The sequence below is a fragment of the Triturus cristatus genome, chromosome 3_2 (genome assembly GCF_964204655.1).
Source record: "Triturus cristatus chromosome 3_2, aTriCri1.1, whole genome shotgun sequence".
NCBI classification, from domain to species: domain Eukaryota; kingdom Metazoa; phylum Chordata; class Amphibia; order Caudata; family Salamandridae; genus Triturus; species Triturus cristatus.
The window spans coordinates 512,650,319-512,678,002 of NC_140584.1; the positions used below are offsets into that span (position 1 = coordinate 512,650,319).

General features: G+C 45.0%; 1 protein-coding gene and 1 long non-coding RNA gene across 2 annotated transcripts in view; one reads left to right on the forward strand and one right to left on the reverse strand.

Annotated features, from left to right (window-relative positions):
- Positions 1–1,582: 1,582 nt before the first annotated feature.
- Positions 1,583–23,252, reverse strand: LOC146857632 (uncharacterized). The gene is made up of 2 exons (XR_014979934.1): positions 23,126–23,252; positions 1,583–4,114 (listed from the first exon to the last, which is right to left on the reverse strand). It is a non-coding gene; the product is annotated as an uncharacterized LOC146857632 (long non-coding RNA).
- The window catches only part of PARVA (parvin alpha), a 182,041-nt gene continuing 177,347 nt past the window's right edge, over positions 22,991–27,684 (forward strand). Inside the window, exon 1 of the mRNA XM_085648197.1 lies at positions 22,991–23,591. Coding sequence (XP_085504323.1) covers positions 23,456–23,591 — 136 coding nt within the window. The 5' untranslated portion in view covers positions 22,991–23,455. The remainder of the gene's footprint in view (positions 23,592–27,684) is intronic.

Genomic DNA, 27,684 nt, shown 5'->3' on the forward strand with positions numbered 1-27,684 from the left:
ACTTTCACTAATATAGAGGTGCGTTTCCTCATGGAAAATTCCGGCCTGTAACCTGCCGCCCACCAAATTCTCGTACCTCCCCGTACCAAGGACACGTTCCCAGCCGGCCGGCCTGATGTAGTGTCTTCGGCATGAAGAAAAATACAATCCTTCGATAAGGGCCGGCCTGAACCGGTTCTCTCCAAGCGAATAACACCTCATAACTAAAACATTACGTTTGACCTAGAAGCATCCCAAGCTGCCGGAGCAGAAAGAAAGATGGAATCTCTCGCGTTTGAGGCCTACCAGGCCTGAATTCAGCACAGCTCCGTGAAATACCCTCACTACAGGACAGGTTATCCCTAATACTAACGAATCTATCCCCTAGGCTATGTGTGCGAGCCCTGATCTATGGGGAAGAGCACAGAATCATGTCGAAGTGCCTAGTAAATAGGCTCCATTCACTACTCTAACCCTTAGACTTGAATGGTAAGAGACTGAAGTCACATTTAATCATCTTTTCCTCACAAGAAGGCCGGGAAAATCGAGCAGAATACCATGGTAAGGGGATTACACAGCTAACATAGCCCCTGCTTACCCCCTTGGTAGCTTGACACAAGCAGTCTGGCTTTTCTTCAAGGCAATGTGTAAAGCATTTGCACATAATACAGTACAAACACTATAAAAGGAGCCCAAGCCAATTTAGAAAAATAACCAATATTTATCTAAATATAATAAGACCAAAATGACAGAAATCACAGGTAAAGATATTGATTTTCAAAAAGTTAAATCCGTTCAGCTCTTAGAAATCTACAGATGTGTCACTTTTAGCACATAGTACATTGGATGGGTCAAAATTCAAAGACAAAACAAGCGCAGGGGAGGTGAGGTGCCGGAAAAGCAAAGCAATGCAATGCGTCGGTTCTTTACTCCCAAGGGAGGTGATGCATCAGTTCCTTACTGCCAGGGGAAGTAATGTGTTGGTACCTTACTGTCAGGGGCAGTGATGCATCAGTTCCTTATTGGAAGGGGAGGTGATGTCTTGGTCTCCAGACCCGCAGCCTTGGTTCCTTACTGCTGTGCAACATCAATGAAGAAATCGGCGCCCTGGGACGATGCGTTGAAAATCCATACAAGCTTCATCGATTTCACAGTGATGCAGCAGGCGCTGCGTCAGAGTAGAAGTGGTTCATTACGGACTTCTGTAATACGGTGATCGAAACTCACGCTGCAGCGGTTCTTCTGATGCACTCTGACGGAAAGCTGGGGCCTGCAGTGAAAGCTGTGGTCGATGCGCCAATCAGGAACCATGCTCCGGTGCTGGCAGTGGTATGGTCAAAGTTTGTAGTGCTGTGTCGATAAAAAACAGACGCTGGGAGTCGATGCATTAATTTCTCCTTCATTTCGCCAGATTTCACTTCCAAAGGCCCAGGCACTGGATGTGGCACCACTTGGCAAGTCAGGACTCTCAGTAGAAGATCTCAGGCACTGAGACCTCTTAACAGAAGTGAAGAACCGGGGTTTAACCCAGCGGCGTCAGGGACACGCCTAAGATCTTCGAGTTCACCTGTCTTGGTATACAGAGATACGGAATACTTCTGGATGGCATCAGAGACCAAGTTTATTAGCTGCAGCTAGTAACAGTGATCCTAGAAATACATCACGATGTAAATTCTCAGGAGACTGCTCATTTTACTAAGGCGAGACGTCTCCTTTTATACCCAATGTTCACATTATAAATGTACACCCACTGCACAAAATTCTAGCCAATAAAGTACATTTTCAAACAAAGTGTCACATAACAAAAACTCAATTTACAGTATCCCAACCCAAAAGTTAATTATTAGGAATGTCCCAAATTCAATCTCCACACGCCGAACAAACTTATAATTGAAAGCATAACCCATGTAATGAAGAAACATAAAAAAAGAAACGGTAACAGATGCTGAACAAGATAAGGCATGTGCAAGGAAACTAAAAGTTAACGATGTCCTGAACATTGATTGGCAATCTCAGACAAAGATCGATCAGGGAAATTGGCTTTGCGGGGTCAGTTTCAGGTGCAGAGGTCAGTTTCTTACAGTTCATTTCAGAGTCAAAAAGAAACCTAGTTAATGTATACATGAACTAAGAAGGCCAGGCCACTTTATTCGCCAGGCTACCTTCACTGGCCTACGTGAGGGCAACACAAAATGGTAGCACAGAACAAAATGGAGTAAGACTCGAGAATTACAGAACCTCAGACCTTCCTTTTGCCATTACGTAGGCAATAACCTAAGACTCATGTTAATCTGAATCTAGGTCTATGTCGATATTCATTAGGTCATCAAGGTGTTGCTGTAGCATCATCTTATTATTCTCTACTTCTCTCTGGACAGGTCTCCGAACACACACAGTAGCACAAAGACTACAAATGGCGGGACCACACTGGATGCAAAGACAACAAGAGAAAAGGATGGTTAAAACCATACCAAGGAATGTCAAAATCTTCCATCCCCATTTGGACAGCAGTCCCCAAAACCATCCCGTCAATGACCAGTCTCCTTCGTCTACATGGATAGACTCAGAGATTTTATACAACCTAGAGATGGCCTGGTACACTGTAGGGGGAAGTAGAAACGCCACATAACACGTTCCTGAAAAATCAGGTGGCAACCATGTGTAGGCTCTGTCATGACAAACAAAATATGTGCCTTTAGCTGGCACAAACGGTGGAGAGGTCCGAGATGAATAGACATAGGTTTGAGCACACACACTCTTACCTAGCTGAGCTTTCGGATTCCGACCATTACCTTGAAAACAAAAGTGGCTTCGGTGGGGTACAATCCAAATAGGGGAGACCTTTTTCGTCTCTCCTTCTCTGTCAAACTGGTACTATATCCAGTCACGTTCCAACCAACGTAAGCCTGCACCTCATCCTTAGGGATAGCATTATATGCATCAATATCTCGGATCATAGCTACTATTCCCCTTATTAAGGCACTATTGCTTGAGTTATCTTTAAGGGAACGTAAGGGGCGTACCTCATTTGCATAGATAAACATGGTCTGAAAAGCCCACACAGACCCATTAAAAGAAAAAGGCAAAACCAAATATGGCATACCTTTATCTGTCGTATGAGGCATAAGACCACAAACCCAACAATTAGTGGTATTTACTACTAACTGATGCTGATGCAACAACTGTATAAACGAGTTGTTGACAAATTCTGATCTCCTTGTCTGTTCATGTTCAGGCAACGTATAAAACTGGTGCAAAGAAACAGTAGTGAAAGAAAGCATAGGTTGGGAGGTGGGTGCAGATGTCTGTTGTGTAGCATAGACAGTCCAACCCACACAAGCTAATGTGATACTTAAAAACATCAAAAAGCACAATATTATAAAACATTTGCTATGTATCAATGTACAAAATCTTATCTTAAGATCTATTCTCTCAACATCTCTTTCGGTTACAACAGACTCCATCCTCTAACGTGCTGCTCGCGGCAATTTTCCTTCTTCACTCAAGTGTGCGTCCAGGCGTCCTAGACGTCTTTAGAACCGCAGACCTTTCGTCAATACGCGGGCCACCCCTTAAGTTCTTATACCGCGACCCTGCAGCTGAACCCGGATGGTGGTTCGAAAAAGAAAAATAGTCTCTTGTCTGAAAGAGTGTAATTCACACAAAAATTCAAATTTTATTTGTCCTTTTTAGACCTTAAGTTGTAGCGTTCTTTACCAGGCACAGTTTGATCCTGAAAGAGTGTCTCTGGGTGCGTAGTATCAAGTCTCAAATACGGCGGCACAGCTTCTTGCAAGACTTTATCATCCGCACGTTCTGACTGAGTCCATTCCAGATGTGCATCGCTAAAAGGTACAAATCTCGGAACCCTTTCACTCTCGGAATCGGCAACACCTTCCCGGACCCACTTATCGTACGGTAAGGGCAAAGGTATCTTCTTACAATGGGTACCATGTACCCAGTTTTTCTTGCCGAACACCTTAATAGCAGTCCGAGTTGATAACAGGACTTGGTATGGACCGGTCCATCTTGGTTCCAAGTTCTTTGACCTCTGGAAATTCTTGGTTAGAACCCAGTCGCCAGGTTGAATCGTGTGGCCTGCGTCTACAGAAACTGAAGGCAAAGTGTCATGGACCTGTTGGTGAAGAACACGCAATTTAGCAGTCAAATCATGCAAGTAGTCAACCAACATAGGGTACTCGATATCACTGTACTTCTTAGGCCTCGGCACACCCCAGACATTTGCCGGGTGTCCAAAAACAATCTCATATGGGCTAAGTCCCACGCGAGAATGTACTGTCGTTCTCGTGGACAAAAGTGCCAATGGTAAGGCATCGGGCCATGTAAGACCAGTGCTCGCTTGCACCTTGGCCAACTTCAGCTTCAGAGTGCCATTATAGCACTCGACCAGGCCTGCTGACTGGGGGTGATTCGCAGCGTGAAATATCTGTTTACTACCCAGACCCACACATACTTTCTTCATAATCTGACCCACAAATTCACTTCCATTATCACTCCATACCATCCTCGGCAAGCCATATCTGTGAAAGAATTCTTTGAGCAAAACCTTGGCTGTAGACAAGGCAGTATTATCCTTTAGGGGGTAGGCCTCTATCCATCTGGAAAAGGCATAAACAACCATAAGGACATACTTCAAGTTATTGCATCTTTCCATATGAATATAGTCTATCTGCAGCACCTCGAACGGATACGTTGGAGGAGCAAAATGACCCGCTGGAGTTGGGGTTCCCTTTCCAGGATTATGCATCAAGCAAATCATGCAGTGTTTAACCAAATTCTCAGCACACTTAGGAATTCCACCATTCTGCCATACCGGAGCCAACAACTTGCATATCCCTTTTGAACTAATGTGAGCCAACCCATGAGCCATAGTAACCACCAGAAGCACATATGCATCCGGCAACAACCATCGCTGGTGCTCTGACAACTCAACCCAACAGCCTGTTGAATCCAACATTCCCGTACTCTCTCTCCACATACTCAATTCTTTCTCAGTAGCTTCTGCCTGAATCATCTTAACACTTCCTGTTGAATCTTCACACATTCCTCCTTCCACAACCCATCTGGCAGGCCAACAGATTCTCGCCACAGCCCGTCGTTAGAATAAGGGGAGCCTCCAATTCACAGGCACCAATAGAAAGGGGCAAAGGACAAGAAACCGGATTACGAACTAGGGCGCCAGAAAATCCTACTGAAACATTGGTCAAGCCAGACAAAGGTGCGCCAGGGAGTTTAGAGTGCATGATAGAGCTCTTTGTTGCACCAGTATCCAAAAGAAAAGGTTCTGCCACACCTGATGTAATCACTTCAACATAAGGTCCACTCTGGTCTACTGGAACTGACACTACTCCCTCCCTTTGTCCATGGCTGTCCTAACTATCATTAAAACCAGCACTCTCACTTCCAACATAATAATCATCAGTGCAGTACTGAGCGGACTGGACGGTCGGAACATTCTGTTGGTCAAAATAATTCATAGAATTCTGAGGGGAAAAGGAACGTTCATTCTGGGGAAACGTACCACGTCCCCTACCCATAGGTACTTGTTGGAAACCACCACGACCTCTCAGACCAGACATACCATTCGCACGCTGTAGCAAGATCGGGCAACTATTCTTGAAGTGACCTTCTTCTTTACAATAAGCACACTGATTAGAGCCTAGCGGGAGTCGCGAAGCAAAAGACTCAGGCTTCTGCAACAGTTTCTGAAACTGTGGGGGTTGCTGAAACTGGGAAGGTTGCTGAAACTGACGCTGATTAGGGCGAGGCGGATAAGCCTGCTGCAGAAGAACTTTCGTTTTTAATTCTCTAGTCTTCTTCTCTACTTTATCCTTCTCATCTTTATCTCTATTCTCATAGTATTGTGCAGTGGCCAATATCTGAGCCGAAGAAGAAACAGCCCATGAACTCTCAGAGTCCTTTAACTTATTAGAAAGTTCAGGAAGTAAATTAAAAACAAACGTATCTACAAACAACCTCTGACCACCTTCTGTACTCATATCCTGACCACTATGATCAATGAATGTTTCCTCAAACCTAGTGAAGAAATCAGACACACTCTTGTCTTTCTTTTGTTTGCATGCTGCTAACTTGTCCCAATTCACCCGCAGAGGAGGCATCATAGTTTTCATTAAATTAATAATCCTACCAGGTAGTTCTGTAACTAAGTTGTTCAGGTTTGGCACCTCCTACCTGCCGACCATCTGCAGCAGTAATATTAACCCACGTATCTCCTAACTCTGGCGCATGATTCTCGTGACGGATCTTCGCCCACAAGGGTTGAGGAACTACAAATTACCCATCAACATATCTATATCAGCTAAATTCATAACACATGCATCAACTGTCTGAGACAACTCCTTATAATAACCAGCAGGATTTTTATGGGGGTCAGGCAAAGTCTGCTTAAGAGCCAGGACCTCAGCTCTCTTCCAAGGGACATGCACCCACACTCGCTGAAAATGAGCCGGTGCAGCCGCAATACCATGAGCGGCATCAGCCACAACTGCCTCTCTCCATACAGGGGGAACCGCTCTCATAGGATACTGCTTCACTTTTCTCCTAATAGAAGGGTCAGGTTCGAACAATGACTGAGGTGGAAGTCTAGACCTAAAAGTAAGTAGTGTCTCTACCGCTTCCTCAACATCGGAACCCACTATTGTCCCTTTAGCAAATTCAGACTGAACATTAAGCAATTCCAATGGAATTGAACCCAACTCATTATCTTCCCACTCCTGACGAAGGAAGGTACACATGACATCAAAAACATACCTTTGTTTTGGTGCCACCCACTGTAGGAAGATATCCATAACCACTTGTGGACTGTACTTGGAGGTATTCGAAACCCATCTACGAGCAAGGAGATCTAACACTGCCCGCTCTTCGGGACCAGGGAGCGGACTACGTCTCTGCTTACGTTCAGAAACAGGGGTCATATTCTGTGACCCAAAGAAAGGAGACAAAAGACTAGTGAGAGTCTCACTCATTCGTTGCCGAGCAGAAGGAGAAGAAGTTGACATGAAGACAGGAGACAAAGTGTTTTGAGGTGGCAGAGACGTAGGGATAGAAATAAGAGAAGTCGAAGATAAAGGAGTGTAAGACAAAGGAGTTTGAGGTAAGGCTGGTGGCAAGGCTGGCGGCCCTGGAGGGGGTTGCGCCGGGGGAGGGAGAACCACCTGTGAAGCAACGGGTGGCTGCACAACAACAGGGGGTTGAACGACAACAAGGGGTGCAACAACTGGAGGTAACGGAGGTGCAGTAGCACCCTGCACATAAGGGGGTGGTAATCTCATTAAATGTGACATCAAAGGATCCTTTTCAGGGTCTATAGTCACATTTGAAAGGGGAGGTGGCAAAGCCAGGTAACATTTGTCAATGGCCATGCAATGTTGTCTATCTGACACTTCAATCGCATGATCTTCTTCATCTTCCTTAAACTGCCTAGCAGCTTGCATTACCGATATATTCCTTTCCTTCCTATCTCTCTTAGCTTGCTTAATTTCTCGCTGTTTGGCTTCCTTACGCCAAAGGCAGAAAGAGTCAAACATCGCCGCCCGGGCTTTCTTCTTAAATAGCGCAACTTCTAGGTTATCTAAAACATCTGATTCAAAACTACCATGTTGGGGCCATCGTAAAACACCATCTTTCCTTGTATAACGGACCCATACTGCATTAAAGGTAATAGGACCTACACCATGCTTTGAATAGAGCTCATAAGTTGGAGTTCCAACTGGAGGTATCGGACACCAGTCCTCCAATCGGGAATCCCTATTACAACTACAACAAAACCATTTCCTAAATTTGCTAAAACCAGGCATCTTTTAGCTCACTAGTCTTGCTTCAAACTTCAAGGGGTTATCAAAAATGATACACTCGCAAATATACGAACCCCCCGGCTTCGACTATTGCAATGGCCGAATCAAAACCAAGAAACAAAACAAAGTCGTGGGAGTGACCCACTTATACTTAACCAAAATGTCTGTCACGCCACCAGAAGACCGTCTAACGTCTCGCCTTACAAATCATCACAAGAGGGTCCAAGACAGGGCGACAGTCAGGGCAGCAGTCCTTCGCAGCCGTCGGAAAGGGGAAGCCTCGCAGAAAAAACCTTCGGTCCACGTCGACGTGCAGGGGGTCGATGAAGTGGCAGCCGTCCTCCAGAATTTCCTCACGGGGCTCCTCACAATCTTCGGGCTTGGACCAGTACCGCTGAAGTCGCCCCACGTTGGGCACCAGTTCAAGAACCAGGGTTTAACCCAGCGGCGTCAGGGACACGCCTAAGATCTTCGAGTTCACCTGTCTTGGTATACAGAGACACGGAATACTTCTGGATGGCATCAGAGACCAAGTTTATTAGCTGCAGCTAGTAACAGTGATCCTAAAAATACATCACGATGTAAATTCTCAGGAGACTGCTCATTTTACTACGGCGAGACGTCTCCTTTTATACCCAATATTCACATTAGAAATGTACACTCACTGCACAAAATTCTAGCCAATAAAGTACATTTTCAAACAAAGTGTCACATAACAAAAACTTAATTTACAGTATCCCAACCCAAAAGTTAATTATTAGGAATGTCCCAAATTCAATCTCCACACGCCGGACAAACCTATAATTGAAAGCATAACCCATGTAATGAAGAAACATAAAAAAAGAAACGGTAACACATGCTGAACAAGATAAGGCATGTGCAAGGAAACTAAAAGTTAACGATGTCCTGAACATTGATTGGCAATCTCAGACAAAGATCGATCAGGGAAATTGGCTTTGCGGGGTCAGTTTCATGTGCAGAGGTCAGTTTCTTACAGTTCATTTCAGAGTCAAAAAGAAACCTAGTTAATGTATACATGAACTAAGAAGGCCAGGCCACTTTATTCGCCAGGCTACCTTCACAGGCCTACGTGAGGGCAACACAAAATGGTGGCACAGAACAAAATGGAGTCAGACTCGAGAATTACAGAACCTCAGAAGGGAAGCACACACAGGCCCTTTGAGAACCATGGAACCAGGACACAGAGAGAAAAGTCCAGTCCTTTCACTCCCAGGGCAGAAGCAGCAGGCCAGCACAACAAAGCAACAGGCAGTGTCAGTCACTCCAACAGCATTCAGCTCATCTTCCTGGAAGAGTGTCCTTTAGTCCAGAAGAATTCTGATTTGAGAGTGTCAGAGGTCCAATACTTATGCCCCTTTCTGCCTTTAAAGAAGGCAAACATCAAAGGAAAGTCTTTGTAGTGCACAGAACCCTGCCTTTCCATGATCTGGCTCCATACACTATAGGAGGGCGGAGACAGCTTTGTGTGACTGTTTAGAGTGAATGCACAAGAGACCAACTGCCATCCTAACCCAGACATAGATTCTACAGACAGGCGGAGGCACAGACTGGTTAAGCAAGAAAATACCCACTTTCTAAAAGTCATTACAAGCTAATGGGGTAACCCAGAGAATGTCAATGGACCTGGGTCCAATACGGTATGAACAACAATTGGTCCAGACATACCTCTTATGGAAACAAAAGAGATCTTCATTTTGAACCGCCAATGGAGCAATGGGGTTCTTCATAAATGCGGTGGTATTACCCACAATTGGTAAGCATCTCTTGCCCTGAACTGAACACTAAGTGAACACTCAGTTCTTCTTTTTGAACTGCCAATGGAGCAACAGGGTTCCCCTTGAGTGCGGTGACCACCCACTCCTCCGACATGATCCATTCATGTATTAAGGACTATCCACGTGCTGGGAGTGTTGAACTGACCAGGATTGCCTTTTCAGGCATCTATCACGCTTGTCCTTTCTATTGTCCTGATGAAGACCTGCATGCGAAGGTTTAAACTTACCCTCTTTGCTTAAGTCAGGTAAGAACAGCCACACCCCTCCTCTACGGCCTGGAATACAACATATCTGTCCCTCACTCAACATGAAGATGCATTCGAAATAACAGAAGCATCTCTCAAAAAAACAGACATGTAAGATTATAATTAAATTGTGTTGTAAACAGGTCAAGGAATACTGGTTTGCTTTTCTAAATCATTATTGCAACCAGTGTTATCAATGTACGATTAAGATACTATGATCTCCAAACTGTTCCTTTTCTGAATTCTCTTTCTCCACCCACCTCGCACACGAGCATTTTTCTTGCACTTCCTTTTTACCGTCTGAATGTTTTATTGAAGATGAGATTTCTCTAACAAAAAATATATAAAGAAGTTTGCTTATCCTCAATTCTGTTTTGTTCTTCTCCCTGGTGTATGATTGAAGAGTATCTTACTCTCTTGTTTAAGTAATTATAATAAAACTCGGTTAATTACTCTATAAATCTTTTTAAGAGTCCTTTTGCCTCTTTTGTTTCCATGAGAGGTATGTCGGGACCAATTGTTGTTCTTACCACTTTCTAAAAGTGTCATGTTCAAACATGTAATTTAACAACCAACTTCACTAAAAGATATATTTTTAAATTGTGAGTTCAGAGACCCCAAACTCCAATTCTCTATCAGCTCCCAATGGGAAATAAGACTTAAAAAATATTTCAAGGCAATACCCATGGCACCCTTTCTGTGCCAAGACTGTCCATGCAATAGTGAGAAACGAAATTAGCAGCATTGACATGTAAAACACAACAGGACATGCACTACCTTTTAAATACACTGCACCCTGCCCATGAGGTTACATTGTGCCTAACTTAGGGGTGGCCTACATGTATTAAAAGGGAAGGTTTGAGCCTGGTAAGTGGGAGCACTTGCCAGGTTGAAATGGCAGTTTAAAACTGCACACACAGACACTGCAGTGGCAGGTCTGATACAGGTTTGCAAAGCTACTCGTGTGGGAGGCACAATCAGTGCTACACGCCCACTAGTAGCAGTTAAATTACAGGCCCTGGGTACACCTGGTGCACTTTACTAGGGACTTTTAAGTTTCTTTATTTTTGCATAGTTAACAAAAACCATTGCAATATTAGCATTTAAATGAAATAGAATTTAAACAAATATTCAATATGATTTCGTCAGCCATTGCCACCATTTTGAACACTCTGTTGTAGAAAAATATCTTTAAGTAAAAACAGTTAAAACCCAAGGTAGAAATATGCTATACATTTTAAAATCAGAGTTAAAAATAGTGGCATTAGTGAATATCATTATTTCGTGGGGTGTAGTGAAGTGCAGTTACAGATTTTTGGCTCCAACCGGAGTTGCCCATAGACCAGTGTCGTCTTGTGTAAGATGTTCAGATTATCTGGACTTGGTGCGGGCTTGTTCACTAAAGTGCAGGTGATCCGTAGTTGGTGCGGTCAAAGCAAAGGCCTCCCCATCTACAGGACATCTTACAGTGTCAAAACTTTCTGTTTGTTATATCAAATTTTCGGTATTTTGGGCATTTTTTGTTCTGCCAGCATAAGGAATTTTACCAGTCTACAGTTCAATTGTGTGTTCTCTGAGTTTAAGCAGGCCAGCACTGCTTGCCTCCTGGTGTATGTGCCTATCTGCTTAATGGGTTCTTTTAGGAGCTGCTGCCGTTCTTGATGCAGCTCCTTGCATGAGCAGATTAGGTGTAAAATATCTCCTTGCTTGGTGTTACACTGCCTGCAGGTGTCTTGTGCTGTTGTCCTCAGCCATGGTGGAAGATGCTGAGCACACAGAAGAATCCCCAACCTATGCCTTAGAAAATTTATTTTTATGGCTTTCGTATATTGCTGACTGAAGAATGTTTGTGGGGTAAGTGATTTGTAGGAGTTCAGGGTCATCCAGGCATGAGATCTATTTGAGAAGCTTGCCTTGTCCTCCAAGGAAATTTGTTTTATGCATTTCCAGACTAGTTTTTTAAAAGTTAAATAGCCGAGTTGCATGTCCCAGAGTCCCTTGAGACTGGTAGCTTCCAGGGCTAGCTGGAGGTAGCTTCTAGCTTGGGAGGATTCCCTGTGCTGAATGTTGTGCCACAGCAGATGGTTTAGCGTGTTTGCATTGGCGCTTCTGATCTTATGCCAGCAGATGATGCAAGCTCCGTGCTTGGCCAAGACTTGATTTAAAAGACCGAACTCCAGGCTTATTTGGGCCGGTGAAGTGTAGGGTGGGAGGCAGAACATGGTTCTATATGCTTTGACCAGTGTGTTGTCCAGATCCTTTGCGTCTATTCCCTGCATTGCCTCACTGCCATAGGCAATCGAGGGGAGTAATTTAGCATGGACTACCTTCAGAAGCGGGGCCAAAGTCGGCCCCGTCAATTTATTAACCAGGGACTTACTAGTTAATCAAACATGTAACTCATGGATAAACCAATCACCAATACAATTTACACAGGAAGCATATGCACTTTAGTACTGGAGCAGTGTTAAAGTCTAAATTCAACACAAGTAGGTTAGAAAAAAAGGTAGAAGGCGGCAAAATGTTTGGGGATAATCCTGCAAAAAGGGCCAGATCCTGCACCATCCATTGCCCCATCACATAAAAGTGGCCTTCAAACTCTGATTAAAGGACGAAAGTGAACTGAAACAACTGTAAGCGGTGGATATCATTGAGCGGGTAGAGGGAAACCCCCTTCAGGTGGCACCCATCGTCCTCACCAAAAACCTCCGCAACTGGATGAGGTACATATATGCGTAGACATGCACTTGCCATTCAATGCAAATGTCATTTGACATCAATGGTGGATGACCGGATACCCAAAGTCAATGACTTGCAGGGGTTTTCAAAACTCCATCTAAAGTCCGGATATCACCAGCTATTCTTAGGCACTCAATTTGAGGATATAAATACATTCACGACACACTAAGCATTATATGAATATAAAAGACAGAACTCTGAATTTTTTCAGCACTGATTATGTTTTTCATAACACTATTAGAGAGGTGCTAGCCTGTGCTGTACTATGTGATGAATGTGAGCAATGATATCTTGGTGCATGCAGTATGAGACTATTACTCTCGTCTGGTAAACTTTTCAGGGAGTGAGCCAATCTGGGCTTGCGTTGAACAAAAAGAAATGTGAACTTGTGAAACTGGAAATTAGCTTCTTTGGAAAAAAGTTTTTGGCTGAAGGGCTTCATCTGACAAACGTAGAGGGCATTGAGAAAGGTCCACCCCAATCTTTAGTAACAGAAGTACAGGAAGGTAAATTATTGAAGAATGTTCATACCCAACTTCATGATGCTGACAAAGCCAGTGAGAGAACTGACAAAATCCACAGTCCCATGGCGGTGGGGTGAGGTCCATCAAGGATCTTTCAAAGTCATAAAGGAAGCATCATTTGAAGAGATGACATTAAAATACTTAGGCTCAACCAAAGATCACATACACCTGTAGAAGCTAGCCCCACAATACTAGGAAATGTGCTATCTCAAAAGCAGCAGTGTGATGAATGCGAGCCAGTGGCATATGTGAATAGGACACTTAGAGAAGCCTAGGAGGCCTGAGAGACAGAAGATTATATGATTGGGTCACTGTCAAAAGGTTCAAAGGTAAGCCCATGTCTCCAAGTAACATCGCGGTGACCACCAGTGACGAAATGCACCATAAAGGCAGTACAACTGAATGACTGGGAAACAATTCAAAAGATCATGTTGTTGCACACCCAGAAGGCTCAGTCCTATCACTGATCACTCCACCAAGTGGGCCAAGAACTTGCATCCACTCCTGAAGGCTGTCTCCTCAGAAAAACTCTGCTAATCATCTTCAGCAGTCTCACATACCAAACTGTTTAACTTGCTTATATGGCACAGAACGTGACTTTGCGGACCAAATTCCTTCTCCACACTAAGCTGTGGTTTCTGGGGTTGGATCAGCTGGTAGAGGAAACAGTAGGTAGCATTCTCCAATTCCAAAGAGCAAACCCTCATGAGCCACCAGAACCCAGCTTCACAGAAAAGGCTCTTAACCATCCAATGCAGATAGTCCGCGCGGACTTCAAGTTGCTCCCTGATAGAGTTCACTTTCTGGTAGTCATCAATGACTGTACGTGTTCCAAGAAGTGGCCATCATAGACTCCACATCTGTAGAAGCAGTAATCTTTTTGGGAAAAAGGGGGTGGTGATGGACAGAGATTCTGAATGATGCAGAATACTCTTACCAAGTCAAGAGATCATGGTTTTAATCCATCACCGTTTTTTAGCTCACTGCACCATCCCAGCTCAGAACCTGGCTACATGCAAATTAGTCTGTACCAGTCCCAGTGCATGATGGGAACAGGGCAAACCAAACTACCAAGCGAATTCTTATACTGGGAAGGAAACAAGCTTCCGGGGACCGGTTTCTGGCATCACAGCCTTCGTCGGCCCGGCTTGCCTGAATCCTGATGGTGCAATGAGCAAGGGACTCACGTCTGAGCATACCCTCCCACACTGAGTGTGGATAAAAACGATTTGGGAAAAAGGGGGTGGTGATGGACAGAGTTTCTGAATGATGCAGAATACTCTTACCAAGTCAAGAGATCATGGTTTTAATCCATCACCGTTTTTTAGCTCACTGCACCATCCCAGCTCAGAACCTGGCTACATGCAAATTAGTCTGTACCTGTCCCAGTGCATGATGGGAACAGGGCAAACTAAACTACCAAGCCAATTCTTATACTGGGAAGGAAACAAGCTTCCGGGGACCGGTTTCTGGCATCACAGCCTTCGTCGGCCCGGCTTGCCTGAATCCTGATGGTGCAATGAGCAAGGGACTCACGTCTGAGCATACCCTCCCACACTGAGTGTGGATAAAAACGATTTGGGAAAAAGGGGGTGGTGATGGACAGAGTTTCTGAATGATGCAGAATACTCTTACCAAGTCAAGAGATCATGGTTTTAATCCATCACCGTTTTTTAGCTCACTGCACCATCCCAGCTCAGAACCTGGCTACATGCAAATTAGTCTGTACCTGTCCCAGTGCATGATGGGAACAGGGCAAACCAAACTACCAAGCCAATTCTTATACTGGGAAGGAAACAAGCTTCCGGGGACCGGTTTCTGGCATCACAGCCTTCGTCGGCCCGGCTTGCCTGAATCCTGATGGTGCAATGAGCAAGGGACTCACGTCTGAGCATACCCTCCCACACTGAGTGTGGATAAAAACGATTTGGGAAAAAGGGGGTGGTGATGGACAGAGTTTCTGAATGATGCAGAATACTCTTACCAAGTCAAGAGATCATGGTTTTAATCCATCACCGTTTTTTAGCTCACTGCACCATCCCAGCTCAGAACCTGGCTACATGCAAATTAGTCTGTACCTGTCCCAGTGCATGATGGGAACAGGGCAAACCAAACTACCAAGCCAATTCTTATACTGGGAAGGAAACAAGCTTCCGGGGACCGGTTTCTGGCATCACAGCCTTCGTCGGCCCGCCTTGCCTGAATCCTGATGGTGCAATGAGCAAGGGACTCACGTCTGAGCATACCCTCCCACACTGAGTGTGGATAAAAACGATTTGGGAAAAAGGGGGTGGTGATGGACAGAGTTTCTGAATGATGCAGAATACTCTTACCAAGTCAAGAGATCATGGTTTTAATCCATCACCGTTATTTAGCTCACTGCACCATCCCAGCTCAGAACCTGGCTACATGCAAATTAGTCTGTACCTGTCCCAGTGCATGATGGGAACAGGGCAAACCAAACTACCAAGCCAATTCTTATACTGGGAAGGAAACAAGCTTCCGGGGACCGGTTTCTGGCATCACAGCCTTCGTCGGCCCGGCTTGCCTGAATCCTGATGGTGCAATGAGCAAGGGACTCACGTCTGAGCATACCCTCCCACACTGAGTGTGGATAAAAACGATTTGGGAAAAAGGGGGTGGTGATGGACAGAGTTTCTGAATGATGCAGAATACTCTTACCAAGTCAGTGTGGGAGGGTATGCTCAGACGTGAGTCCCTTGCTCATTGCACCATCAGGATTCAGGCAAGCCGGGCCGACGAAGACTGTGATGCCAGAAACCGGTCCCCGGAAGCTTGTTTCCTTCCCAGTATAAGAATTGGCTTGGTAGTTTGGTTTGCCCTGTTCCCATCATGCACTGGGACAGGTACAGACTAATTTGCATGTAGCCAGGTTCTGAGCTGGGATGGTGCAGTGAGCTAAAAAACGGTGATGGATTAAAACCATGATCTCTTGACTTGGTAAGAGTATTCTGCATCATTCAGAAACTCTGTCCCTCACCACCCCCTTTTTCCCAAATCGATTTTATCCACACTCAGTGTGGGAGGGTATGCTCAGACGTGAGTCCCTTGCTCATTGCACCATCAGGATTCAGGCAAGCCGGGCCGACGAAGACTGTGATGCCAGAAACCGGTCCCCGGAAGCTTGTTTCCTTCCCAGTATAAGAATTGGCTTGGTAGTTTGGTTTGCCCTGTTCCCATCATGCACTGGGACAGGTACAGACTAATTTGCATGTAGCCAGGTTCTGAGCTGGGATGGTGCAGTGAGCTAAAAAACGGTGATGGATTAAAACCATGATCTCTTGACTTGGTAAGAGTATTCTGCATCATTCAGAAACTCTGTCCATCACCACCCCCTTTTTCCCAAATCGATTTTATCCACACTCAGTGTGGGAGGGTATGCTCAGACGTGAGTCCCTTGCTCATTGCACCATCAGGATTCAGGCAAGCCGGGCCGACGAAGACTGTGATGCCAGAAACCGGTCCCCGGAAGCTTGTTTCCTTCCCAGTATAAGAATTGGCTTGGTAGTTTGGTTTGCCCTGTTCCCATCATGCACTGGGACAGGTACAGACTAATTTGCATGTAGCCAGGTTCTGAGCTGGGATGGTGCAGTGAGCTAAAAAACGGTGATGGATTAAAACCATGATCTCTTGACTTGGTAAGAGTATTCTGCATCATTCAGAAACTCTGTCCATCACCACCCCCTTTTTCCCAAATCGATTTTATCCACACTCAGTGTGGGAGGGTATGCTCAGACGTGAGTCCCTTGCTCATTGCACCATCAGGATTCAGGCAAGCCGGGCCGACGAAGACTGTGATGCCAGAAACCGGTCCCCGGAAGCTTGTTTCCTTCCCAGTATAAGAATTGGCTTGGTAGTTTGGTTTGCCCTGTTCCCATCATGCACTGGGACAGGTACAGACTAATTTGCATGTAGCCAGGTTCTGAGCTGGGATGGTGCAGTGAGCTAAAAAACGGTGATGGATTAAAACCATGATCTCTTGACTTGGTAAGAGTATTCTGCATCATTCAGAAACTCTGTCCATCACCACCCCCTGTTTCCCAAATCGATTTTATCCACACTCAGTGTGGGAGGGTATGCTCAGACGTGAGTCCCTTGCTCATTGCACCATCAGGATTCAGGCAAGCCGGGCCGACGAAGACTGTGATGCCAGAAACCGGTCCCCGGAAGCTTGTTTCCTTCCCAGTATAAGAATTGGCTTGGTAGTTTGGTTTGCCCTGTTCCCATCATGCACTGGGACAGGTACAGACTAATTTGCATGTAGCCAGGTTCTGAGCTGGGATGGTGCAGTGAGCTAAAAAACGGTGATGGATTAAAACCATGATCTCTTGACTTGGTAAGAGTATTCTGCATCATTCAGAAACTCTGTCCATCACCACCCCCTTTTTCCCAAATCGAAGCAGTAATCTTTAACTTAGTTAAAATAATGGATTCTTACAGCAAATTTCACGAGCTGCAGAAGGACAATGGGTCCCCACATCAAGGTCAGGAAATGGCTAAGTACTTTGAATCGTTAGTGATTGAACATTGGAAGATCACACCAAGCTGGCCAAAAGCCAACAATGAGGCAGAACACCATGAAAATGCTAGCTAAGCCTATATGTATATTCCACTCAGTTGAAGGGAACACTGAGGAGGCCATATGTATTTGGTAATGATGATAGATCATCAAACGCCACACCCCATGACGAAGCCATCACCAACCCACCTATGTCATGGAGGGGTGATCTGGGACACCATTCCCATCCACTTTTCTTAGGCTCCAGCACCACTGCATCATGAAAAGACTAAAACGTGGAGATGGAGCAAAAATGACTTGCTCAGTCTCAGGAGAAAAGAAATGATTGTAGCAGACACTGTATTTCTGAACAATCGTCTCCTTAGCAGCAAGTTCAGACCCTTTTTCTAAATGTCCCCATGGACAATAGTAAGAGTAAGTTGAACCCAGGTCACCCTGGTAAAAGGGGCAGGAACAATAACATGAAACGTATCCCTTTTCCAGAGTCCAAAGAAGAACAGTGACCCATGACGACCATCTATCAGAAATGAGTGAATCCCAGTCAGCAGGAGTGGCCGACGCCGAAGACTCTGATGTGTCACTATGTGTAGAGATAGCAGCGATGTAAGGTGATGCTCAAATGACTACTACCATTGAGTTACCCACTCCTAGTAGAAGGCCTTCCCCTCCTGTGTCACCCAGAGCTATTGTGCGACCTGATATGGTCCAAGAGAGGATCCCAGCCCCTCTCAGTGATACGGAGACTTTGTTCAATAGTTTTCTTTTCTTTCTCTTGTCTGTCTCTTATTATTGTATTTTATAGTTTTGGGGAGAAATGTGGTGTTGCGCATGTGATGAGCCCACATTAACTTTCGACTGCGATTAATACGGTTGTGTCCAATTACTTGAACTAATAAAAGGAGCTGGTTGAGCTCCGGAAGAGGTTAATTTCTGGCAAGCCAAGTTCTGGAATGTGAATGTCCCATTCGGGTTTTATTCTGTACGGTGGCCTGCGGTCGTGCTCCGGTAATTGCCTGGCACCTCAGATTCCAATTGTACCAAAGCACTTCGTTCATCCCATTCACGATTTCCCACCTTCACACACGGATGTAGTTCAGAAAAGCAAACGCTGCAACATTCAAGAGATGTTTTCTTGTATTCTGTGCTTTAAAGGAAAATATAAAAAATACTACTGCTCACGACCTAGGGCACCTGTTTACTGCTAAGAAGTGCTGGTACTTTGTATTGCAGCTTTGCTGAGAAGTGCAGGTACCCTCCCTTTCACCTTGAAGACGTGCAGGTGCTCAGTGCCGGAGAGTACTGCCCTTTTAAATCTTTAAAACACTGATTGTATCCGTATTTATATGACGGGTTTCCTTTACTCTTGCGAGCCCCGAAGAGGGCTTCAATGCTTGAAAAAGCGCCCTCTCTGCATGTATCACTTACATGGCGCTTCTCATGGGCGTAGGAAGTGTGGGGGACGCGGGGGATATATCCCCCCCAGATTTTGGAGTGGGGGGGACACGAGGGACAAGGGTGGGGGGGACGAGGGGACAAAGGAATTTCCCCTCTCCCTTCTGTTATCGCAGGGCCATTAGCACGCGAAAGCGCTACCTAATGGCCCTGCACTTGACCTGCCTGGAGTCAGAGGCCACCCGCCCTCTGCCTTTTGTTATGCTGCAGGAAGGCTCAGCCGTTCTGGGAAGGGGGGAGAACGGAGAAAAAATAAACGCTGTCTCTTTTCCTTCATGGCAAGGACCGTGTCCACTACTCCTGATCTGCCTCTGGCGGCTGCCCAACTCTCTTTATTCCTCCATCTCTTTCTGTCTCTGTCTCGCTCCTGCTTACGTGCTGATTTCAAGAGGCAGCTCTTAAGGTACTCTCTCTTCCCTCTCCTTTTCTTTATTTGTTCCCCTGTGAAATTGATCCAAAAAAGGCTGAACACTTTGGCTGTAAATGTCCTCATTTTCTGACCGTTTTCTATTGAAAAAAAAAACCTCGGAATGGAGAGAAAAAATAGTTAAATACCTAAATAAAGCAATACAGAGTGGACAGCAGACAGGCCAGACTGTTATTTACACCCACACACATTAGCGCCACATTACAGAGTTTGCCAGTGAAAGCGCTACTTTCTTTTTATCTTCTTTCTTTGAACAACATTGTTTTCCCAGGGTGGGTAAGTGCGCCATTCCTAAAGGGACTGCAATACCTGGCTGATGGGTAGAGTGGAAACGTTTAATATGATCGTTTTCAACTTTTTAATTATTTTAGCTTATAAAATGCGGCTCTGTGTTTGGGGATGTGGTCTTTTTTAAACCAAACTGCATACATTTTGAAAGGATATAAGCAATGGACATTGAAAGGGGTCCCTTCCTGGTCCTGTAGCCATGTCTTGAACTTTTCAGGCAAAATCACTTACTGATTTCTGAATAATGAGTTTAAAACCGTTAATGTAACCATGTTTTTTTCTGATTACAGTTCACATGCTTTGCTTATTCTTGCATTCCCTATGAGTGTTTGCTTTTTCCAGGGTGGTGTTCATTTTTTTTTCAGGCAGCATTTTACTGTTGTCTAGTGCATAATTTGAATTTAGTCGCAGCACAATTGAGTTGTGCTGAAGGCAGTGCGAGTTTCTCTCAGTGGGGCAGTATGGTGTTCAGTGTGGGAGAGAATGTGGCACTCTGGCCAGAGCTGCTGAATTTGGAACTGGAGAACCATGGTCAGACCTTCATGACCAGTTCACCATACCACACTCCTGACAGAGCTTATTCCGATGCTACACCTTAGAAGGCCCGATAGACCTTAGAAGCCCAGGTGTCTTAGCACCCGCAGGTGGACCTGTCCACCACAATCCATACTGCAGTTCACTTCCAGTCTTACGGGCAGGCATATGAAGAAGCACATCCTAGCTCGACGGTGAATCTGTCACTGAGGTCACAAGACCCTTGAGGCCAGTCCACCTCACCCATTGGTACCTTCATTGGCCTTTTTCCAGCACTAGTAGTGCAACTTGCCAGGGGTTGGCAATGTAGGATTTGCATGCACATCAATCTTAGGGGGTGATTATAATGGCAGTGGGACCGCCACGTCACCCCGTCGGTGGCGGTCCCACCGCCATTGGTGACTGCATCACAGCCCGCCATATTACAATGGCGGGTGGTTACCTGGCGGTCGGAAAGACCAACCACCACGTACCCGACGGGCTTCTTGAGCCCACCGGTGTGGTGGAGGGGCTCGTGGTTCCTACAATGCTGGTGGTGCCTACCATGCACCGCAGCAGGGATTACGATGTCCCTTACCCGCCAGCTTATCAATGGCGGTTCACCTGCCATGGAAATGCTGGCGAAAGGGACATTGGGGGCCCGTAGCAGGCCCCTTTACCCCTGGCCCCCAGACATGGGTCCTGGGGGGCATCTATGATGCCCACAACATATCACTGCACCATGCGGCAGGCACCGATATATTTAACATGTTCCTTTTTTTTTTAACTTTGCGGCGGATGATGCAGCCAGCAGCACCTGCTGCAATGTAAAAGATAGGCACTGCGAACACCGTTGTGGCAGTCGCATTGTAATGCCCATCGTGGGGCCTCCACCTTGAAGGCCAGCGGTCCCATTCCCCGATTCGATGGCGGTGGTACTGAAGTCCGCCTGCCATCGTAGTCAGCCCCTAAGTTTGCATTTTATGAATATGATTCAGCGGGAAATAAATTGATGTTTGCAATTTAATTGACTTTGGTTGGCCTCTTATCTATGAGATTTCCCTGTTGAATGTGCCTTTACATTATACATTTTTGGTTGTATGAATTGATTGCATACTACACTCTCCTACAGGTATTAATTTGAGTGTCATTAGGAGTGTCTGGGACCAATTGTTTTCTTAGGAATTGTTTTCTTTACTAACCTTTGCAAAGGGCCCTAAACTTCACAGCAACACAAGTCACATTTCTTTTAGTAATTTGGGATCCGTTTGAGCTACAAAATTGTTTTGGAGGAAATCGTTAGATTATGCAGCAGATGATGTATTATGTGGCAAATATGATACAGCCATAGTTAAGTGGAAAACATATTTCCACTTAATTTTGCCCTAACATTGTAGTTGATCAATTTGTAAGTTCCCCAAACCCAAAAGTCGAGTTTGGGCACAATTTGCATTTTAAAAGCAGCCCTATAACACAGGGCTACTTTTAAACTGACCTCAGGCTTCAGCAGTGCACGCATGCAAGCGCAGAAAGGGCTGCTGGCCTCTAAACTGCCATGCCTTATTATATTCTATGGACTAAAAAGTAGTTCTAATCCCCCTGCCCTATTATGTACTAGGGCCTTATAGGAGAGGTCATGCCAATCATAGGGGTACCCTGACCCATAGTGCACCCTAGTGTATGTAGGTGTTTTCACTGTATTTTTAAGTGCCTCTTTCAGAATAGCACTGGCTGTTTAGGCAGAGGCCAGGGTCAGTCAGTCAGGTACCACCAGTACCAGTCCGCAAAAAGTTGGGGAGTGCCCAGGGCGGCTTTGCAACACTAGAGAAACACAAACTCAGAATGTAAAACATAACACCATGGTTGGGGGGTTCTCTTCAATAATCAGAATTGATTTCTATCCTAATGATAGGGAAAGACTGGGGAAAATCATAACGTTCTAATCTATACCTTGAAGTTTTTATGCAGCTCTTTGATGACGGTTAATAGCTCACTGTTCAATGTTAGGATTTTCACTTATAAACTTCAAATACCAAAAGAATATCTCAGACAAAAGCAGTAACTCACTGACCTATTTACATGATATGCATTTTGTGATCTGCGTGGTACACGTTCTTTGCAGCAGGCATATTACGGCACTGTGGCTACCTTACCATGAATTAAAACTTTCACTAGACAAGCCTTCGATCTCTCTCAAAAAAGAACATTAATCACCAAAGTTATCTTCACATTTTTATTGTTGCCTGAAAATTGCTGGAGACCAGGAATGCAGCAGCAGGTACTTTTCAAACCATAATGCACTTGCAAACACGACGCCCCCACCCTAAGTCAGCGGCCTTTGTTTGCTTTGTGCATTAAGATGTAAGATTCATATATATGTTTTTTTGAAACATTTGGTCTCATTACTATATGAATGTAAATAACAATAAAGCATACATGCAAACTGTGACTACATGCCTGCTTTTCTCAATATTTCACTTCGAAAGTATGCGATTGTATTTGTTTAACGGGCGGTGATTTGTATAGGGTCACTGGAAAGTGCACAAGGTTGTCCCTGTCCCCCCCCAGAATTTTAGTGTCTCCTACGCCCCTGGCGCTTCTTAACCCCGGCGTGGACGCAGAGGGCTCATATTTTCATACAGACTGTAAGCTACATTTGAAAATAGAGAGACTCGGTGTGTAGGAGAGAAATTTGTAGATCTGGAGTTTGAGGAACGGCATTCTTTCCCGAGAGAGAACAGGTAAACTGAAGTACATTTGGCAGACTGCGGAACTCTCCTCTCCCACCTGGTTTGAGTGGTCGAACGAACCACCAGTCCCTGGGCAGCCAGCGAGGCCAGGCCGCCGAGGAGGCCTGGCCAGCGTCAGGACGGATTCTGCTTCCAGGTTGCGCTGCTGCAGTGCACCGGTCTGCAGAGCCGCTTCCCTGGACTGGAGCCTCGCGGGATGGGCGGAGGGAGGGGGAGCTGCCTGGAATGCCTGAAATGATTCCGCTTCCGCTGGAAAGGGAACAGCCCTTTTAACGGAGCAGGGCTCACAAATCTGACTCTGCGATCATCCCACCGGGCGGGAGGTCCCACTGCACTCGTCAACCCCCAGAACTACTATCGCCGCGGCATGGCAACGTCCCCGCAAAAATCCCCCTCCACGCCCAAGTCCCCGACTCCTAAATCACCTCCATCAAGAAAGAAAGATGACTCGTTCCTGGGGAAACTCGGAGGAACTTTGGCAAGAAGGAAAAAAGCCAAGGAAGGTAAGCCGTTCCGGTTCGCTTTAATTGGTACAGCCCACTGTACTGAGCGGAAGAGATAAAGCGCTCACAGTGCCTGTGTTTATGTCTGGGCGCTGCACGGGTCCTGTCTGCAAAAAGTTCAGGAGACTCACGGCTTTACTGACACACTTTGTCCCCACAGGCAGTCTGATCTGCTTCATTGTTTTGTTAAATGTGGATGAAACCTCTGCGTTGCCTGTTTGTTGTGTGAAGGGACTTGTTTGCATTTTTTGGGTGTGCCCGCTTATCCCGAACACGGAACGCTCTGCCCCCTCCTCTCCGTGAAACGTCACTTCCCAAAAATGTGCCCCGGAGGAAGACAACGAAATGACGTACCCGGAGCAGTACCCGGAGCAGTTTGCCCTGACAACAGGCAGGACAGCACATTGCAGATGCATGTTATTCGGTTTGTGTGCTGTGGCTGTCCTTAAAACAGCCAAAGCAGTTCTGAAAAGGAGAGTTCACTCCAGCAGAGTTTTGCTCTAAAAACATGTCTATAAAGCGGGGGAGGACATCAGAGTTTGTGAAAAGTCGCGGATATTTCAAGCCAGACTCTCGAAGGGACGTGAAACTTATTGAGACTTTGTTTGGCCATCTTCAAGTTAAAATCCATCATCTGCAGCTCCGCCGCTTACTACTTTGTGACATAGTGTCATGCATGGCCAGTTAGTATCACGCAATGTGATCCCGGGGTTTTTCTTACGTGGAATCTCGCTCCTTTCTACTTTGTAATCTATATTTATTGTAGGTTAAACACACCAACTAAACACTATAGCCAGGACCGATGGTATTGTATGATTATTGCCTATCATTGCCGCTAAATACTTGGGTACACTGCCATACGTTCATCCAATGACTTTTCCACCAGTCACTAAAGCAAGCAAACCAACCTTTTCTAGGAAGTACTTTAAGAATTTCCAGAAATTTAAAAAAATCCCTGCTTGCTGAATCTGAAGTGCACTTCCATATTTTCTGCGAAAAAGCAATACCCCCTAGAGTCAACACTGAAGTATAGTCTCCCCCCCCCCCCTCAACGTTTACCGATTGTAATGCAATCGGCTGTCAGTATGTAGACATTGTCATACCCACTCAACTCACCTGGACAGTCCTCTTCAGCCTAACCTCGGGATCTAATATTGACCCTCTTCAGACATGCATATCTCACCCTGCCACTTTTTCTTCTCCTTTGGGTTCTGGATTTTGCCATTGTATGTCATTATCGTGAACGACATCAATAAAAGTACCAGTATGCAAGGTTAGAGCTGCTCACATATGACATATCCACTTCCTTTGTAGCGTGAGAATACAACTGACTGACAATCAGCACAAATGTCTCCACTGTAGCTATTGTTGGGGCAGAACATATTGTTCATCAGTGTCACGGGATACTGATGAGACAAGCAAAATAATAAAGCTCTTTTGGAAGTGTGTAACTCATGAGCCAAAGAGTACACTTTTTGAAAAGGCTCAATTTGCATTTTGTCCTTCCACGGTCAATAACCTAGCTATTTGCCTGCAGCAATCCTCACCTTTACAACACTCACCCCTGTTACACAAGACCACCACAACAACAAACCTCCAGACACAGGTAAATAAACTCCCAAATCACATCATCGCTCCCGTTCTCAACTCCGACCTTCTATAAAGCACAGGCGGTATGGCGAGAGTATCATGCCGACAATGGAACACCAGGCCACCAAACACCTCCCTCACTTACTACTCTGAATCATCTTCCACACTCAGCATCTCAAAGAGATTGTTTGACCCCATTCATAAAGCCACACCACCTACTCCTCACACTGACCAGGCCACTTTCCAGGAGCTTATCAGAGGCCACTGCTGCTCCTGCAGTGCAGATTGATCACTCACTCTCAGGGCCCCCATTCATTGTAAAGCCTGTGTCAAGGGTGGGCCTTTATCTCATTCTTCCTGGGGGCCCCATCATTTGCATTCTGACGTGGCCACTTTCATCAACACATCCATAGAGTATGGTGGTAGCCCTCCACTTGTAAATGTATCCCTCCCTTTTATGTCTTCTTTACCTGTCCACAACCAGCCTGCCAGTCTTACATACTGTAATCAATGTATTTTCTTCTTTTCAACTCCACATTGTGGTTACATAACACTTGTCTCCTTCGCTTCATGTATGATGGGGCCTATCTTGCAGTATCTTGTCTCTTTTTTTAACTCTGCGTCCCCCACTCCATCCTACTTACATACTTTGGTGACATCAGCTTTGAACCAAGGTATTCTCAGTAGGCTAAATCTTTTATTCAGTTTTTCTCAGACCACTTTCAAACACCACCTCCTTCCCCAATCACTCCCACTGTGAACCCTTGAATCACATACTCATTTTATCATCACTGTATTAACACCTAACAGTTAACATCTCCTTCTCCATGAAATAAACAACTTTCAGCATATCTGCTCCCTCTCTACTTCCAAAATTTCCTTATACAAATGTATTTATGCAATATGTAAAATTTGATTAGTGTAAACCTGGCCAAATGGCAGTAGAATGGTGCATAGGGTCAAAGGAAAGCACACAGTCAACAAGTGATAGGAGAGGTAACTCAAGTCAACAAGCAAAAGTGTACTGTTACTAGATTGTGATGTAGTGTACTTTAAAGTGGTCAGTCTTCAACTGTTCCCTAAATTGAAGCAGCATTTGGTGGATCCTAATGGATATAGGAATGTTGTGCCATAACCTGGGTGCATAGATGCAAAAGGCCTGCTGGCTTGTTTTTATGTTTAAACTACTTATGCTACATTCTGTCTAGAATGTGTGTGTACGAGTGCCCCCAGCGATGGTGAGCCTGTCCACAAGATAAATGGGGATGCTGATCACAATGGCTTTGTAAATGATGCAATTGTTTTAGAAGGGTGTGCCGGCCGGCAAGGCGAGTGATTAAATTAAGTTCCAACAAATGGGGTGATGTGGTTGCATTTCTTCAGGCCCTGGATGAGAGACGCTTTGGTGTTTAGGAAGTAATTAAGGGAGTCGAGAGTGGAGTCTGGGAGGCCATGGACCAGGGTTCTACCACCATCCAGATGCGAGAGTATGATGCCTTGAACAGCAGTTCTGAAGTTACTTTATATAAGAAACACTGAAGCATAATATTTGATGTGCTAGTGCACTTCCTGGGGAGACACACTATCCTTGGTTGTTTCCTTAAGACTGCCTCATTCGACAATTCTTACTATACGCTCTAGGCTGTTGTAAAATTTCTACACTCTTTAACCCATAACTTCCGAGTTTCCCCTTTACCTCATAAATCCATCTATGCAAGTGAAGACATTTCTGTAGCCTTAAGCACCACCAGACCAGCAAAGAATCCTTGAACATCCTGTTAACAGCATTCCACTTAACTATATTCTCATACTACATGAAACCTACCACCCTAAAACAATTCAAATGTAAACATAATACCTTTGATACACTATGTTTCTTGTTCCTATGTACAGTATTCCTAATGTGTAATGTCGTAGCTGTAATCCCTAGTGAACATTTCAATTGTCTGGTTACTGTATATTTGTCAGTTTATTTACCAATTCCTCGTTTCTATGTTTTTCAAATCTACTGTCTGTAAAAGTGCACTACTACCTAGCATTGGGCCTTAACATTTTATATATATATATATATATATATATATATATATATATATATATATATATATATATATATATATATATATATATATATAGTGATCGCCTCACTGTGATAATTAATAGCTCTCCATCCCTATTTCATCCCTCTATCCACCTGATTAAGAGGTGAAATCTGTTTTAGCAATTTTGATTCGGATTTTTTCTTTGCAGATTAGCATTATGGGAAACTTTCTCAACATTTTCTTCACACCCCCTATTCATATCCACCATTTGTCTCTTCGCAGATTAGCATTATGGGAAACATTCTCAACATTTTCTTCACACCCCCTATTCATATCCACCACTTGTCTCTTTTGAACAGGTTCAATGTATGTACTTGACCATCCATTCTCCCATGTATCTGATCCATATACCCCGCCCACCCCCCCGCCCCCCCCCCCCCCCCCGTAATTCCTGGCTGTGACCC